This window comes from Macaca mulatta, chromosome 7 (assembly GCF_049350105.2).
Source record: "Macaca mulatta isolate MMU2019108-1 chromosome 7, T2T-MMU8v2.0, whole genome shotgun sequence".
In the NCBI taxonomy this organism is placed as follows: domain Eukaryota; kingdom Metazoa; phylum Chordata; class Mammalia; order Primates; family Cercopithecidae; genus Macaca; species Macaca mulatta.
In genome coordinates this window covers 148,922,012-148,941,139 of record NC_133412.1, presented here as the reverse complement: position 1 = coordinate 148,941,139, position 19,128 = coordinate 148,922,012, and the positions used below count along the sequence as shown (strand labels likewise).

The 19,128-nt window shown below is 39.0% G+C and overlaps 1 protein-coding gene across 50 annotated transcripts in view; it reads right to left on the bottom strand.

Moving 5' to 3' along the window:
• TTLL5 (tubulin tyrosine ligase like 5) overlaps window positions 1–19,128 on the bottom strand; it is a 290,959-nt gene that overhangs the window by 220,392 nt on the left and 51,439 nt on the right. For all 50 annotated transcript variants that reach the window (XR_003731645.2, XR_013396464.1, XM_015144156.3 and 47 more), the window contains exons 10-13: window positions 15,711–15,812; window positions 13,857–13,948; window positions 12,981–13,088; window positions 1,358–1,439 (exon numbers count right to left, since the gene is read on the bottom strand). Coding sequence is in view for 48 of the 50 variants with exons in the window: in XM_015144156.3 (XP_014999642.1) it covers window positions 1,358–1,439; window positions 12,981–13,088; window positions 13,857–13,948; window positions 15,711–15,812 (384 nt within the window). In the remaining 2 variants the exon portion in view is untranslated. The remainder of the gene's footprint in view (window positions 1–1,357; window positions 1,440–12,980; window positions 13,089–13,856; window positions 13,949–15,710; window positions 15,813–19,128) is intronic.

The window sequence follows — 19,128 nt, the reverse complement described above, 5'->3', positions numbered from 1 at the left end:
GCACCATCCATTGATTCTCTAACACGCAACTTTCTTTATACCAGAAGGTCTTGTGCAATTCAAATTTTGCGCAAGTCAAGAATACTGCTTCGTTAAAACTGTGGATTTCAGAGGTTCAGATTTTCAGTATGCTCTTTTATGAGTGTGCCCACCACCATTCAAATTACTTTTTGCTGCTGCAACAGTCAAGTCACATTCACATGCAAGAGAAGCAACTCTAGCCACATTGGTACTTTTTAAAGTCTTTATTGTCTGCTCTAAAACAATCTTCTTAGGCTTGCAGGCTTGCATATGGGGAAAAAAAAAAAAAATACAAGTTATACCAAAATCTCACCAGATGGGGGGAAACCCACATGAAAATAACAACAACAGTGACCAAACGCAAGAGGCCTCCCTGTGGCAGTGATGGCCACAGTGGCTTCAGTGCTGAGGTGTTCTTCCACGAACCAAACTGCTCTGGCTGCTACTCAGGGCCTCATTCTGGGGATTTCTAACTTCTAAAGGATAGTATAATATACTTTACTGGACAACCTGCAAAAGGCTGACCTGACGAAAGCTGCGTAACATCTGAAGCATCTGTAACATCTAGCTCTACACCTTACTATGGAAGTTAAGCCAAACTCTCACTCTAAAAGTAGTCAATCTGTCTTTATTTGATTCCTTGGCATTTTGCCAATATCTCTCATCCTTAAAAACGCAGCAGCTGGGTGGTCTTTGGCATAAATCTCTAGAGTTCTCTGTTTAGAGAAGTGTACAGCGAACAGAAATTCTGGCTGTAGCTGCAAATATAATAAGAATCTTCCCTGGTATTGAAAAATACGTTTATTTTCTTCTTGTAAACAACAGGTTAGTAAAAAAAAAAATTTTAAGTTGTTTTGAAGTTTTTGACTTTAAACTTGGATGACTTTAAACATGGGACAGGGTAAAAGGACCACATATTATCCACATGGCCCTAGATCCAGGTTTATACCTTTATAGTATATGTGGATTTGAACCTGTAAAACTTTTGGTAATGAAGGAAATATAATACCTTATGTATTTCTTGACCCTTAATAGAAGACTTACTGTTTAAAAAAATACAGGGATAAAACTGAATGCAAGAATCATCCCTTAGAAACCTAATAAACAGGAATCATATAATTGTAAATTGACTAGGAAGACAGAGATTCATGGTTGTCATATGCACTTTGATATTATGCCATAAACCAGTTAATTTAAGAACGTCTGGTTATCTCTATCTAATAACTAGGAAAAAAACAGTCTTCTAGTGCCAAAAGAAATGATCAAAAAAAAAAAAAAAAGTGCTTTAAGTACTACTTGAAGATTTGTCCTTTTCTAGTTGATGGAACTGACTTACCAGGCCAAAGAAGGAGAGAGATTCACTTCCAACAACCATGGCTTCAGAGTAGCATCTATGAGCACGTCAAAGCCATAGAGTTCTAGAAATACAACACAACACAATATACAAGATCATTTTCCATGCCACAACCACACAAAGATCTAGAAGACTCAATCTCATAACTCCCAGGCCTAGAAACTCACTAAGTATAAGTAGTGAGTAGAAGTAGAAGCAGAGAATCTTTCAAGAATCTCTCAAGTTCAAGAGAAATTAATCAAGCTCTAGGAATAAGAAAACAATGCTATAAAATTCCACTGTTTTTATCATGCACTGTCTATTGATGTTCCTAAATCCTACACAGAAAGCAACCTGACTCTAGAATAGTTAACAAGCAGGATTCTGCTGTGCTTATGGGCACAAAAAAAAGGGTGGGTGGGGAGGAATGAAACAAGCACAACCAATACCAACGCTGCTTTAGGCCTGCTCTGAATTTCCCGCCCCCCAGCCCCTCTCTGCCAAGTTTGAAAACAGAAACTTCTCCTGAAGGCATTTCTCTAGAATCCTTCCATCACATTTTCTTAAACCAAGATATGGCTTTTGCAACCTAGGTCAGGAAGACATCTAAATGTATTTATTCTTTCCCCTCTCCTACAGTTTCAATTTCCCTTTGAAGACAGAAAATAAAACACACTGGCCCAACATGAACCGAAGGACAGACAAGAAAAGAGAAAGCCAGTGGTGGCAGAGCACAGGTGCGACAAGATATCTTGCACCACTGATATTATTTAAGAAGGGTGGGAGCCAGAGATCAAGTTTTTGGATTCTGTATTGATTCTCTTTCTTTACCTTCCCAACTGTTGCAAAGAGAAAGCAAGACCCAGAAGCAAGTTTTCTTTCCACAATGCCTGGTTTCATTTAACAAGTTCAGGGATGAGAGGTTAACTTTGGAACCCTTCATATTATTAGTGAGACTTTCTCTACAAAAATAACGGTACAGTCCTTTGTGTGTGTGTGTGTATGTGTATGTATATGTGTATGTGTATATATATATATATATATATATATATATATATATATAAAACATCACTCCTAAACATCCCATCCTGTGACCCTCAAAAACGCTGCTTATATTTTTTCTCTAGAAGTAAACACTACCACACTACCTTCCTTACTGTTTGATCAGAGGTCACAGACCTGAGCTCACACCCACAGAACACAACCAGGTATTTTCCAGAAATTAATTCTGATACAAATTTCCTTGCTTCAAGAAGGATTTTTAAATTTATCAATACTCTCAGAAAACAAAAAAATAGACTCTAAAAAGATGGCTCCCAAAACTGTCTCCTAGAACACAGGAAGTCTGAAGTTACATGATGTATTAAGAATCCTAGAGTAAGGCCGGGCATGGTGGCTCATGCCTATAATCCCAGCACTTTGGTAGGCTGAGGTGGGCAGATCATGAGGTCAGGAGTTCAAGACCACCCTGGCCAACATGGTGAAACCCTGTCTCTACTAAAAATACAAAAATTAGCTGGGCGTAGTGGCAGGCGCCTGTAATCCCAGCTACTCGGGAGGCTGAGGCAGGAGAATCGCTTACAACCGGAAGGCGGAGGTTGAAATGAGCCAAGATCCCGCCACTGCACTCCAGCCTGGGTGAAAAAAAAAAAAAAAAGAATCCTAGAATGGGAATCTAGAGACCTTAGTTGTCCCCATGATTCTACACTGTGGAACTTGGAGAAATCATTTCTCTTTCTGAGATTTTGTTAGCATCCTTTGGTTTCCTTTAGCCTCTTTATTAATCACTGTTTGTCAATATCTAGATGCTATTTACATATATATGGCAGTATGAACTCAGTTAGACATGCATATTCTAAATCCTCTAGGGAAAAGTTACCATGAATGAATTGGCTTCCATAGTAATTATACGGGATTCCATTTAATTTGCAAAAATCATCACAAACTATACAAGAGTTTGAGATGGGATCACCTTCAAGTAACTATACAAAATTTATATATTACCTATAGTTTAAAATATAAAGAAAAGGAAGCTATTTCACCTATCTTCTTTTCATAGAATTCATAGCTTTTAACGGCTAATACATTCTTCTGAATAGCCGATGTAATCTTCAGTAATCTTGTAGAATATTGCCCCTTTAACCTGAGAAAAATCATTTGTGATATAGCACTAAATAAGGCATTTAAAAGGAAAAATCTACTTGCAAAATCTACAAGTCCACTTTAACATTTTATATAAGCGAGAGAACACAACATTTGATTGAAGAAAAAGAGGACTCTCTTCATTGTTTAAAAGCTGAAGCACAGGATTCAACTGTTTCATAAAGTGGTAATATTATTAATAGTAAGAAGAACAGGGTGAAAATAATGATTGATGCACATATTGATCAGGTTTGCAGAATCAGCTACAAATGAAGACAAATTTGAATCAGATTAACAATCAATGAAACCCACTATTTAATTATCTTGCATTAAGCAGCTACAGGTTTACTTAACCATTTCCCCAAATCAGAGGCAAATTCCAATAATCTCAGTTGACAGGCGGAGAACCACTATTCTGGGAAATACGAGGGGGGAAAAATGACCTAGAGAGAAAACATCCTTCACAAAGCTAAATTAATTTTCATTTGGATGACTAAATCATGTTACTGCTAAACAACCTCTATGGAGAGGGTACCCAAACTAAAAAAATCAAGCCTCGAATCTAACTACATCTGTACACATACCAGGCTTGGACCTACTATCATTTAAGAGTTGGAGAAGAAATACATATTGGTATGTGACAGCATTATAACATAGTGCAAAACCCAGCTCACCTCAAAGGCTGGCATTAGGAGAGAGGAATGGGGTGGAATGATAGCTTCTGTATCAGGTTTTCCTCTTTGAACCCAATCAATTCAGCTTAAGAAAAATAACTTGGGTCCTCGGCAGGCTACTAGAGTCCTTATAAGAACCTTTTAAACTTACTATTGGTATTTGGTATTTTCTATGGACATTAAAGATTTTAAAAGGTAAAGAGTAGGTTGTGCTGAGCATAATCAACTTCCTCATCTTTTAATGTTGAGTGTTTTGGCAGCAGTAACAAGAATTTCAAAAACTCAGTATCCACAATGAGATACACCAACTTTCCTGTCATGAATGGGTGCGAGCTAGCTGGGCTTTTCCAGTTCTGAGAGCTCCTCTTTCTGTGTTGTCTTTATCACGACAGAAGAGCAAGTGTTTTCAAAGGACTATTGCTACGCCTTATGGAACATTTCCCCAGGACAATTGTCCTTAGTAAGAAATATTTCCTTCAGCCCCTAGCCAAACTAAAGCAAACTTAGCTCCCTACCTCTTTAATATGGGTCCTTGAAAAAGCAATCTACACTTAGCAGTCTGAACTTCTTAATACCTACTCATTCCCAGCCCCAAGAATTTGCTTCTGCTCCCTCTCTAATAACTGATAATTCTCAGTATGATCACCAAAGACTACCCTATTGCTAAGCCCAAACATCTGAAACTGATGACCACCCCTAACTTATTGGAGCTTTCTTCTCCCTTGGGTTCCAGGACACTGCTCTCTTCTGATTCTCCTCTTTCCACTCCTCCTTTCCTTCCTTCTCTTCTACCCAGATATTCAATGGTAAGTTTGCTCAGGGTGACACTCTTAGGTCTCCTTCCTTCTCAATTCTACTTTTCTCCTTAGGCAATCTCATGTATTCTCATGGCCACAATTAATATGATGATCACATCTTTAACCAAGTGTCTCCAGGACACCAAATTCATAATTCAAATTGCCTTTTGGACATCTTCACTAGGATATTCCATAGGTATTCAACACTCAACAAAAGAGCCCTTGTTTTCTTTCCCCAAAACTGTTTGGTTTGTTATTATTCTTCATTATGGAGAATGGTAACCCCATCCACCAGGCTTCAAACTAGAAACACTCTCTTACCACCTCCCAAATACAAGATATCACCAAATCTCTATCACTCTTTCTTGTCTTTAATCTTTCTCTTTAGTTTCTTTTTCTCTTTTTTTTTTTTTTTTTTCTGAGATGGAGTTTTGCTCTTGTCTCCCAGGCTAGAGTGCAATGGTGCGATCTCGGCTCACTGCAATCTCTACTTCCCAGGTTCAAGCAATTCTCCTGCCTCACCCTCCCAAGAAGCTGGCATTACAGGCGCCTGCCACCATGCCTGGCTAATTTTTGTATTTTTAGTAGAGATGGGGTTTTACCATGTTGGCCAGGCAGGTCTCAAACTCCTGACCTCGGTGATCCACCCTCCTTGGCCTTCCAAAGTGCTGGAATTACAGGCACAAGCCACTGTGCCCAGCCAGTTTCTTCCTCTTTAATCTCTTTAATCTTCTCTGTTCCCTTTTGAGGAATAATTTACATATGATGAAAGAGTTAGATCTAAGCGTACAACTTGACAAGTCTTGATAATTGGACATATCCATGTAACCCACATGCCTATCAGCCCACACAGAATGTTTCCATCACCCCAAAAGGACCCCTTGTGCTGCTTCCTGGTAAGTATCCTGCCGTTTCCCCCATCCCTGACAACAACTAGTCTTATTTCTCTTACCACAGATTCGTTTTGCTTATTCTAGAATTTCACATAAATGGAATCATATGGTATATACTCTTTTGAGTCTGGTTTCTTTCATCTACCATGTTTCTGAGGTTCATCCATCTATCATTGCTTTTTGTTTTCAGGCAGATTTATCAAAGTCTAATTTACATACAATAAATTCACCCTTTTAAAGTATACATTTTGGTGAGTTTTGACAAATAGATGCAGTTGTCTACCACCACCATAGGACACAGGACAATTTTAACAAACATTCCCTTTTGCCCCTCTCCAGTCGCACTCCCACCCTCAGCAACCACTGATCTTATTTTTGTCTGCTTTCTGCCTTTTCCAGAAAGTTAAATAAATGAAATTAATGTAATATGTAGTTTCTTGAGACTGGCTTCTTTCACTTAGCATTGTGCTTTTGAGATTTACCTATGTTGTTACACATACCAATAATGTAGTTCATTCCTTTTTATAGTTGAGTAGTATTCCATTATATGGACATACCACAATTTATTTATCCATTCAACAGTTGATGGACATTTGGATTGTTTCCATTTTTTGTCAATTATTAATAAGGCTGCTATAGACATTTGTACACAGGTATTCGTAAAAACATATGGTTTCAGTTCTTCTGGGAAAATATCTATGAGTGAGATTGCTGTGTCACCATGGTAAGTATATATTATCACAGCACACCTCTTACCACCTTAGTCATTTCCCTAGCACTTGCCTCTCCTAATTGTAGGCCATTCTTCAAGGCCATCAGAATTATACTTTTCTTAAAAAACAAACTTAACTCACATTGAGATAGGCAGTGAATTGTTCCAACAATAGACACTGACGTCAGCTTGGTTCCTAGAAGATTTTAAGTCAGTCACTGCTAGTAACGTTGTACTGTATCCCTTTATTGTAATTCTGTCACCTAAGTTTTGGATCAAATTATGATAAAAGTTGAAGAAAAATAATAATAATCCTATCGCTCCCCTGCTCAAAAACTTCCAGTGGCTGTCTGTTAGCTACAAGATGAATTTAAACTTGTCAATTTTTTATATTCTGGCCCAAATCCACCTCCATAACCCTATCTCCTACTCCCCCATTCTATGCACACTACATCTAGTCATACTTCTTACCATTTCAAAAAAATTACATCCTGTCACGACACTGTATGTTGTATATTACATTCCTGCTGTTAAAAATGGCTTTCTGTGGATCCCCTAGGCATAGCTAGTAACTCTTAGACATTCCTAGAGCACCTGAGTCACTTATACTACTTGTACTGTCATTTATCATTTCATGTCTGCTCCTCCCTATCACTTGAGGGCAGGGTCCATGTTTCATTCATTGCTGTATTACAAGTAGCCTGCACCATAACTAGCACATAGGAAATACTTCAGAAATCCTGAATGAAAAAAATATATTTTAAGTGAAAAACAATGCATAGTTTTTGAGAAAGACAAAATAATTGGCAGCTACTTCCCACAAAATAACCCTGATCACAAGACTTGAAATATTTATAATAAAGCCACCAATCATAAAGAAAAAAAGAGAGGTTCTTAGGAAGAACTTTACATATTAAAGCTGTATTAAGAAAAAGCCTGATAAAAGATAGTTTAGGGAGAGAGGGGGAAAAAAACATTTTCTCAAGAAAATAATAATCCATCCAAGGCCTAATAGATTACTAAACATGTCACACCACTAATTTTGGATCAATCCACTAACTCTCCCCAGAAATAAAAGTCCCAGCTGAAGCTGTCGTCCCTGAGGCAATGGAAAGTGCTGACATTAGCCAGAACTCACTGCCACTGAAATGCTATTGTATGAAGGAAATTCTTTTTACCTTGGCTTTGGATTCAAACTGAAAAGCTAAAGAGGAAGTCTTTATATGGGGTCCAGAAGGAGAATTTTAGAAAAAAGCAGACCCACAAGAAAATGAAAAGAAAATGCCCACAGCAAATTTGTTAGGTAGTCCAAGAAATCAATATGCTATCTGGTTACCAGATGTAAAGGTAAATTTGAAAGGAGTATTTAGGACTAGAGCAAAAGGAGTGTCCTTTCCAGGCCTGATCTGCTAGAAAGGATGATATCATCTTTCCTGAGATCCAGTTACGGCAGAGCAGAGGGAGAATCCAGGATATGGGGCATGCCAAAAGTGGCCGGACTCATAAGGACATGTCTTTATGTGGGTGGAGAAAGAGCCAGAGAGACCTGGCTCCCAAATTTGGCTTTGCCATTTATTAGCTGCATGACCTAGGACAACTTATTTAACCTTTCTGAATCTTTTTTCCATGTCTATAAAACACAGATAATACCAATCAAAATTGCTGAAGACTAAAAAGAAATAACCAGTGAAAACTAAATTAAAGGAAATAACCAATGTTTGCTTGATAAACAGTAGATACTTCCTACATAAGTTTCTTCTGTAGTAAACTTCCTTTCCCATCTAAACAGGGGTATATGATAAACCAAAAAAGGAGATTATTTCAAAAAGTGAAGAAACTGATGACTCTCATTATTTTTCTGTGGGTGGCCAAGTAGTTTACATTGTTGGAGAATGTACACTGCCTGCTTTCATTCCTCCAATTATTTATGGACACCCTCCCTATAAGAACCTCAGGCTACCCTGTGAAATGGTCAAGAATGGTAGCAATAGAAAACCAAACCAGGTATTGTTCAACAGAGAGGTGTACTGGGGGCATGGTTGGTCCTGAGCAAACATGTCACTGGGCTCTGATCACAAGGCCAGGCTGATCAGTTCTATAAGTGGCCCCACAACTTGTCCCCATGATCCCAGGCCTGGGTCACAACCCATGACTTCAGCCATGCTCATACACAGAGATAAAGCCACTGTCAGCAGCAACATCTTTAAAGAACAGCTAACATCCTGTTGTTTTTGGCTGTTTTTCCTCAACTGGTCAAAAAGCTATTCTCATAGCCAGTTGTATCTCACAATGCCAATTTGCTAAGGATATTTAAAGGATTGCTGTTTAAGCATATTATTTCACATGGTACCATATTTTCACAGTCTTGGAAGGCAGCAAAAATTAGATTGTAAAAAATCTGTCTTATTGAGGGAGGCATAAAAAATTCTATAAATCAAAATCTTAAGATCAAGATTATCTGATTGCCAAAACCCATCTTCTGAAGCCCCATAGATCCAAGCTGAGTCATTTTGACCTGAGTTATTTCACTCACTAACTCTAGAACCTGGGACAAGAGTTCATTTCTCAGGGTTTCAATTTGTACATCTGAACTAATTATTATCTAAGGTCCTTACCAGATGTGCAAATCCAGGAAAAAGCATTAAATGACAAAGTTTCAGGTAGTTTGTATAGGTTCTCAAGTCCACATTTAAACACTAATAGTGCAATGGAGATATATATATATCTTATCCTATATAAAATTTGGTTTGAGAGGAACAAACTTGATGGTAATACACTGCTGAAAGGCTAACCTATGACTTGCCCACAGCAGGAACTGAAGAAAAATTGAATGTATAAATAAATAGGATGGGATATTGAAGATACCTGGAAACATAGTTGAACATTACAGGTGGTAGGATGGGAAAGAGAATGTAGAATACAAATACTGAAATAGTAAGGGAATGCCCCTGGCAGAGATTCATAAGATGGAAGGACAGGAACAACCACCAAAAGAATATAGTGAACCCCATGTCTGGTCTGTTGGTTTCCCCTAAAAGCACCAATGCTCTGTTTAAGCCAAAATCTTCTGGGAAGCTTTCAATTCCTGTTTACTCTAAAATAAATGGGAAAAAACTAGCTTATTCCTTGTAACTTAAACCCCAGGGGAAGTTAGGAGTCAGTGGGAGGCAGAGACTCATACAAACATACACACGTATACAAAATCATATCTGATGGGATGAGGTTAATGAAGCACACAAAATCCCAGGGCTGACAGGAAGTGGAATTAGAACCACAAAAGCCAAGAAGATAGTCAACAACTTAAAAAACTCCAGATGCATTCAGTTTATTAAAGCTGAACACAAGTAGGGAGGAAGAAAGGAGACCCATGGCTGATGAAATGCACTTAAGGGGTATTTCACTGAGTCAGAGAAAGTCACAGCTTCTTTCACGTCCGAACATTCTATTGCCAATAAGCTCAATAATGAAGCTCCCAAGCTTCCAAAAGGCAATCAAGTTGTAAAACAAACAAACCAAAAAAAGGAAACATTCAGAAAAGGTTTTATAATTAACTAGTTAGAACAAAGATTTTTACAAGGGATATCAGAAATTTACCCTCATATAAGAGCCAAGTAGATGTAGAAAAATAAACCTTTATTTATTATTTAAATCTAATGAGGTTTTGGAAGTTGGAGTTATGCTCCTAGTCCCAACCCCCCAACCCCATCCTCAAACAGTCTACAATAATTCTAAGAGTTCTAGGCCATTACCAAACCAGATCCATTGGGAAGTCTACTGTCAGGCCACCAAAAAAGCAATTAAAGCAAGTGCCAATCATTCACTCAAGAAACATTTCCTGAACATCCTCTAAGAGCAAAAGATGCTGACATGCAACTGGGCATGGTGGTACACACCTATAGTCCTAGCTACTAAGGAGGCTGAGGCAGGTGGATCCTTTGAGCCCAGGAGTTCAAGGCCAGACTGGGCAACATAGTGAGATCCTGTTTCAATTTTTTTAAAAAGTGCTAACATGCATGGTGGGGGCAAAACTGACGGAGATATTCTTACTGTCCTCAAGCAGTTTCCAGTCGGCTACAGGAGACAAATACACACATGACTACCAGACAACATACAGATACTATTGTAGAGTTACAAACAGAGTGCTGGGGGTATAGGGGCAAGGCAGGCTAACTATGGGAGCATTAGAAAAAAAATCACCAAAGAAGTGACACTTGACTTTGTCTTGAAAAATGTCCGTAATTGATTAGGTAAAGTAACACAAGATATTTCAGACACAAGGTAAAACAGATGCAGAGGTAGTGAGCAAGAAAAGGACCAGGTTTGGTAGCTCATGCCTGTAAGCCCAGTATTTGGGGAAGCCAAGGCAAGAGGATCACTTGAGACCACGAGTTCAAGGCTGCAGTGAGCTAAATATGATTGTGTCATTGCACTCTAGTCTGGGCAACAGTGAGACCCTGTCTGTAATACAAAACTAAACAAACAAACAAACAAAATTTAAAAAGGGGACCAGAGAAATGTTGAAAGCTCTGGTTTGGCAGAAATAGAGTGAAATGGGAAGAAAGGACACTATTATAAATTCAAGAAAATAAACTCAGACCCTGCTGAGGAAGTGTATGTATAAACAAAACATCATGATGTGATAGGAAAAAAGAATGATCAAACAAGCACAGAAAAGCATAATGCATAGTGAGGTCACATTTCTACAAAAAGTTTTTTAAAAAATTAGCCAGGCAGGATAACACATGCCTATAGTCCCAACTACTCGGGAGACTAAGATGGGAGGATCACTTGGGCCCAGGAGGTGAAGGCTGCAGTGAACGGTGATCATGCCACAGTACTCCACCCGGGGCAACAGAGCAAGACCTTGTCTCAAAAAAAAGAACAGCATGAGGGAGGAGGCAATATGGAGAACTAAATCTTAGAAAAGAAATAGCAGTGTGCAAGGCAGAGACAGAAGGAGAGTTTTTAGGCCAAACAGCAGAACTCATACAGTGGCACAAAAGCACAGAGTGCTTAGAAGTATAGTATAGCACAGCTGGATTATAAGGTATATGAGGGGAAATGGAATTCTAGAAGAGTTACCTGAGTTACCTTAGAAGGCTTTCAGGTCATATCAAGTTTCCATTATACAATTTAAGCCTAGGGAACCATTTAAGGATTTTAGAAGACATGATCAGATATGTATTTTAAAAAGTATATTATAACCTCTTGTTTTCCCATATAACTTTAGGTCCTGATTTATCTACCATCTTCTACTCAATCTCAACAATTCCCTTCAAGTGTCCCTCAAATATAGCCTGTTATGATAATCTGCTAAAGTGGTCAAGAATTATGACATCTAATTATAAAAATAACAAATAATTTGTATTGAGTACAACGTAAGGGCCAGACATTGTGTCAAGTGCTTTGTGTGCATCATCTCGTTTGATCTTCATGGTACTCTCAGGAGGCAGACACCATCATTACTGCCATTTTATAGCTGAGGAAACAGGATTAGAGTAACTTGCTGAAAATCACAAAACTAGATAGGGATATATATAGTTACAAACTAAGGCTGTCAGGCTCTAAAACCCATGTTCTTTATTTCCCTGTTGCTCTGCCTTCTAAGCAAGCCATGACTCTCATATCCTTACTACCTGTATCACTCCACACCACACTTTAATCATCCTCCCCGTCAAAGACCCTAGTGTATTTTACTAACAAAGCCTAACACTGCCAAAAGCCTATGTGACTTTAAAGACATTCACATGGGCAATCACAAACCCATTCATTTTCACATAGGAACCCTCAGTGCTACCATCACAGCTAGGGTCAGTAGGTAACATTTCCTGATCCTGTAGCTGTGAACTGCTTATTCCTTCTCTGTGCAGTCAGGGAGTTGGGGGTGGAGTGGAAGGGAAGGAGAAGGGGAAGAGAAAGAGGAAGAAAAGAAAGTGGAAGAGAAATGGGAGAAAGAGAGGAGGGGGAGGAACACACTAGAAAGAAGACTCAAACAAAAAGGAGGAGTCATCGGAAAATGGGAGAAAGCACATACTGGTACCAGCCAGGGCTTCTTGGAACTGTTCCCAGTCTGGCTGCCAAGGAGCTCTGGAATATATTTGTTAGAGTTGGATTCCTGTACAGTCTGTTGCAGACTTTTTCTGACTGCACTCTGACAGAAAGACCAACATGTTCGTTCCAATCCCTGCTTCCCACACAGAAAGCTAGTTATTCCTCAGGGAACTTCTGACCAAGCTCACTATTGGCCTCTTAGTAGGCTCTTCATATGCTACATGAGCTTAGAAAGAAACAAAAGTCCATCACATACCTCTTCCTGCTACAGAATCACTAAGCCTCTCTACCCAAGAATCCCATCCAACTTCCCAAGATCCTCTTCACAAACATGTTAAGCTTCTCGAGTCTCCTTACCAAAACAACTGCTGCGATGAGGAACAAAGGTTTTACAGGCAGTAGCAATAGCTAGTTCAGCAGAGATTATAGTCTTAATGATCAGGTCTTCTACATGGGCCATCAATGCTGCGAACAAAAAGTTTTAAATTTCAGACTCAATACCAAAATACATGGATTAGGAACTGGATTCCAGATAACAATGTAACTATAAAAGCATGCGTGCTCAGTCAAAAAAGTCTCTATATGGCAGACTTCTGAATGGGTGCTATGGAGGCAGGCATATCTGTGAACAGATCAACACAGTCAAGAATGTAGGTGCCAAGGGATACCCTCAGGTGGCCTCTTATGACAAAAGACAGACACCTAATGGAATAGGAGCCCCATTTCCTTTCTTACACTTTGCCATGACCCTTTCCCTTGTGAACTGAGACAGTCTCTTTTGGCACACAGTTTCCCATTCTGCTCAAGGCTCAGCAATTGTGCCCATCTTGATTTGAAGCCCTGTGCTCAAACAGTGCCCATTCTCCAGCTCAGCAACATGAATGAGAGAGATTAACTTAGAAAACTCAACACTTGGGGCCAATATGGAGACAGGCAATTTGTTATATAAAAAGCTGACCATATTTTAGTCAGCAGTTCAACATTCAAGAAGGGTAAATTCACTAAGAATTAAAGGAAAAAGTTACGCCTTTCACACCAGAAACAAGAAAAGGGATTTTGAGGGTAATGGAAAACCTGTTCCCCAGCTTGTCAACTGCAGGAAAAAGTAACACCAAGGACAATCATCCCATCTCAGCAACACTATCAAAGCAATAGAGAATGATTCCTGGCAAGAGACAATGATAAAGTAATCCAAAGAAGAGAAGTCAAGAAGGAAAAAGGCCCAGTACTCACCGGTTGTATCTCTGCCTTCTTGTTTCAGGTACCTAAGCATAGCACTCATGCTCCATTTGTTTCCATAGTCCTCCACTTCTGGATCATCACAACTAAAACAAATTAATAAAGTCACATATGTAACTAGGCTTGGCAATAACAACAAGATTCTCTGCAAACAGCCTTCTTGTCTTTTTAATTTTTTTTTTTTTTTTTTAAATTCACTTTGCTGACTTCCAGTTACTCACTTTTTCTTGGTCCTTTTTGTCATATATCCTTTCATACCAATTTCTTCAATGGAAATGAAAATGCATATAGTTTGCCTTTTTCAAGAGGGTGGGAAGAAGGCAGCAAATTCTTTAACCAAACAATTATGCATCAAGAAAGAGTGAGAGCAATGTGTGAAAGAAGGTAAACTAAGAATGGTTACAATAAATTAACAGATAATTAACCCTTGAGGTGAATGTCACCTGAGTACACAAAACAACCTCTGATGCCATTTTCAGACCAGAACTGAGTTGGGATGGGTGAGTGAGTTAGTCTGTTGCAGCACGCTGGTGAAATAATCCCATACAGAATTGCTTTGGCATCTGAAGCAGGCTCCCTTCTCTTTGGTAGTAGACATAGCTTTTCTTGATATTTTTTGAGGTATCACTGAAGGGAGAGTGCACTGGAGTGACAGTAAGAGTGGGAAGGTATACCACTGCTATGGCAGCGGAGTGGCAAATGGCACAGCCTCCCGTGAATATTGGAAAAGCCCTGCAATCTGGATCCTGTGTTTTGCAGCTGTCCCCTCACTCCCTACCAGCATCCCACTTTCCACCAATTGTGCCTTTGCTCATCTTTCACAGTGGAGGTGTGATCTCTTCAGTTAATGCAAACGCTGCTCACAGGACATTTGACGAAACCTATATAGCTTCAGCAACTATTCTATCACTTCCAGATTCCTTTCTTTCTTTCCTTGGACCTGCTAAGAACCTATTTTTAGTCTGAGTAGAAAGTAACTATTTGAGTCTCTTTTCTACTTTTCTACTTTCTGGCAAAATGATCGGGATGAAAGAAAACAGAGCAAAAAGAATATTTCCACACAGCTGGGCTGGTATTCCCTTCCACTGAATCCTTTGCTGAGATGGCCTCATTTCTTTCTTTCTTTAATTTTTTCCTTTTCTTTTTCTTGATCATACAAGTATTTATTTTAGAAAAATTTAGAAAATACATAATAGCACAGAGAAGAAAATAAAAATCACCCACTCACAATCCTACCCACTATAGTTAAGCTGCATTAACACTTCGGTATTACTTCTGGTCTTTTCTTCCTCCCCGCTCAGCAAAAATAAGCAGCTTTAGATATCTCATATTCAAGCAAGAACGTAAGTTGCAAGTGCTATCTGATAATCTGCTTTTTCCACCGACAAATATACAGTAATGAACATTCTTATCGCTGATCCTGCGTGTACATCTTTTATTTCTTAAGGTTAAGTTCCTAGAAATGGAACCGCAGGGTCAAAGGGTACAGACATTTTTTAAGCTTTTGATTGTTTGCCAAGCGCTGAAATGACCTCATTTCTTAACTTCTAAAACGTTCCATATGCCTATTAAATTCCCATCCCTAAGTCAAGTGAGGGAAGGCAATGAGGAAGAAAAACTTGTGAAAGCACATTTTGGTAGAGAAAGGTGACACTGTTAACTGGGGAGGCAATGGAGAAGCAGCAAGAGATATGCCTCAACACTGTTATATGACTAACAGTTTTCCATAAATGGTACATGGACGTTAATGTAACGTTATCCTCCTGTGCCACATGTTACCTTTCCACCTCTACAACACCCGCATCTGAGACTGACACCTCTGACTTCTGGCTCAGACACAGCCAGTACCTGACGTAGTCTCCACTCTTCTTGTTCACACTGTAGTTTGTCAGATGCATGAACTGGTTCCGTATGTTCTTGGCTCCTTGATCATATCGCACAGTTGCAAACCTGATAGAAGGGAAACAGGTTAAATGCCAGGAACAGAGTTTCAAGGACATACAGGCTGGAACTGAGGATCAATGAGATAATAATAAAGGAAGGTAATATCATTATCTAACAAATACCGAGTGCCTACGAAGTGCTAACTCCCATTCTAAGTGTTTTATAATGTCGCACTTCATTCAATCCTTAAAGCAACCCTATGAAGTAGTAGATAATATTTTATCCAAGTGGAAAAATAGATGTGAAAATGAAATGTGGTCTATTAAATAACTTGTTCAAGATCACACCAACTCCAAAACCCATGTACTTAATCACAACAAGACACTGCTTCTCTTATATAGAACATTACACCAATAGGAAGAACGAAAATTGAAAATATAGCTATTTAGGACCTGGGAAATTGTGTGTAGGATACTGTGAAAGATACAGCATTAGCTGGTCAAGAAATAACAACTGGCTGGGCATGGTGGCTCATGCCTGTAGTCTCAACGCTTTGGGAGGCCGAAGCAGGAGGACTGCTTGAGCCCAGGAGTTTGAGACCAGCCTAGGCAACAGAGCAAGAACCTATCTGTACGAAAAATTAAAAAATTAAGCAGGCGTGGTAGTGTGCACCTGTAGTCCCAGCTACTTGGGAAGCTAAGGCGAGAAGACTGCTTGAGCCCAGGAGACAGAGGCTGCAGTGAGCTGTGATCGCACCACTACACTCCAGCCTAGGCAACAGAAACACTTACTGAGTGCCCACACAGTGCCTGGTACTACAGCATTCAATGAAAAAAATTAAGCAAAAAGAAAAAGGGACAGCAGAGCTATATACAGCTTAGAGCTCACATCCATAGAAAGAATAGAACTGATCCGTAATACTCATTTAAAAAAGAATGATAATGAGAGCATTAACAGCAGACAAAGCAAAACAGCATAAATATGGGCACAGTGCAAGAGACTTAGTCCTGAATTTGGAATGAAGGCAAAAGAAAGAGGAATTAAACATGGAGCCCGCTGAAAACAGGGAAGCAATATGATATCCTGGACTGTTGTCAAAAGAAGACCAAAGTATAAAATATATGTGCCTCTGAAGGAAGTAACCAGGGAAAGAGAGAACTTTCCAGTGATGCTCAATATCAACAAAAAGACACTCAAGGCGAATGGTTATGGTAAATATCAACCCCTGTTTACATACCACTGTAACCATATCACCCTTCACTAGAGTGGTTTTCCCAAGAGGCATATCCAAGTGTGTGAAAAAAAAGGAAGGCCACAAGTTTATTTTCATATGACTTACAAATTATTTACATATGCTTACTCAGACTATGAAGTCAACATGAATTTTCACCACATTAAAGGTCAGCATTAAAAAATTTTCCTCTTCTCTGTTTCTTCTCATCCACCCACTATCTCCACTCCCTAATTCCCTGTACCAGAAATATACAAGAGCCAAAGAAAGAAAAGTGAAAAGAAAAAAAACCCAAACCCAAAAAACTAAAATAAACAAACATGAGGCTAGGAAAAAGGATGTGGACAAAGAAAATGATGACTAGGCTAAAAGACAAGAGTTTGATGAGTATTATTACGTCCATGCTTGAGAAGGACCCCAGATTTTCTAGAAACTTCCAACTTCCAGTTGTTATCACTTAACTTCTAGCCATGTCACACCCCAGTGCCCTGGTGAGTAAGCCTTGCCTATGCATCCCAATCTTCCTCTGATAGACTGTCCAAGCAAGTTGAAGACAGTCATTCTCTGAATTCTTGTGAGATGCAAAGAGGCCCCGTGCTGGTCCCACAGAGGCTGCCTGCCTCAGCCAGACATTACCTCAAGGTGACATCCCTCCTGCCATCCTCTCCCCCCAATGAATAATGAGTTAGAAGGAGAGGAAAGCTTCTGCTTCAGAAAAAGAGGCTTTTCATCTCTTGTAGTTACTACAAGTACCTGATCTAACTTGGTCAACATGAAAAGCCTGACAAAAGTCTGTGGTGAGCTGGAATCTGGTACCAACACATTTGTCATTCCTACATTATTTTCTTCAAGAGGGCTACACATCTTAAAAAAAAAAAAAAATCATGTTTCTTCTTCCTAATCTTCCTTTTCACTGGAGTGTTTTATTCTGAACCCCAGCAAGGATAAGATTTCCAATATCAAAGTGTGGAATTCTAAACTGAGTGTATGAAGCAGAAGGAAGCAAAAATTAAAGTGAAACAAAAAAGCTTAAAGGAAAATTTCCCCCGAAGGGTGAAAGTGCTCCACTCCGTATCTCCCTCAGTCTAGTGGGGAACATACACTATGTAGCGAAAAGGTGTGTGTGCTCATCTTTCCTCCTACCCCAGTAAGATTATAGCTATCACTAAAATCCATATTAAATAAGCCATCATCAACATCTGATCACTATTTTCTTTTTTATTGTCTAGACCAGAGGTCACATTAGTCTTGAATCTGACCTACTGGTCAAGTTCTGATTAACCTACAAAAGCTTTGTTTTTTCTTTTAAACTTTAATTACCTGAACAACATATAAAAATCAGACCTTCCTTCTTGCAACCCAGTGGTAGCCAGGGCCCACATGAGGAAGATGGTGAGTGTTAAAAAAAAAAAAAAAAAAAAAAAGGAAGATGGTGACTAGGATGGGAAGTCAGCCAGAAGCAGAAGGAGGTTTTCTAAGCAGGGTAGCCACCAAATAGAGGTCTAAATCCATATAAAAACGGCATCTGAGTGGGACAGTGGCCCAGTGGGGTCAGGAAACTAGCCACAAAAAAAAGGAATTGAGCAAATAAATAAATATATTAAAGATACTGGGAGCCAGATTTCCTGCTGTTGGAAAAGAGATTTTAAAATATGAAAAGCAAAAAATGAGAAGGAACTCTGTAGTTTTGAACTAGAACTGTGGGTACTAGTACAAACTTCTGTTTTTCAACAATACATTAGAGACATATATAGAAATATAGATGTACATGTGTATATGTACATATATACATAATTTCCTAACTCTGTTCATGGCCAGGATCTGAAAGCAGAAATGCCCCAGGACAATGAGCATATTTAGCACCCAGATATTGATTTCTAAATACTATACTCCATGAAAAAGCAACCAGTGCTCCTTGGAGAAATGGTTGATTCCAGGGCTAGACTAGAGAAAAAACAAGATGAGCCTGAAACTTTACCTTGTGCTCAAAGAATGATAAAGACATGTCAAAAGGACACAAAGCCAGCTTGAGAGGTCTCCCATTGGCCAAATCTGGGACAATTTGAGCATCAAAATAAATCATGATAGTAAAGAATTATAACCCATTAAATAAAATAGGAATGCTTGAGTCTGCATTGGTATAAATAAATA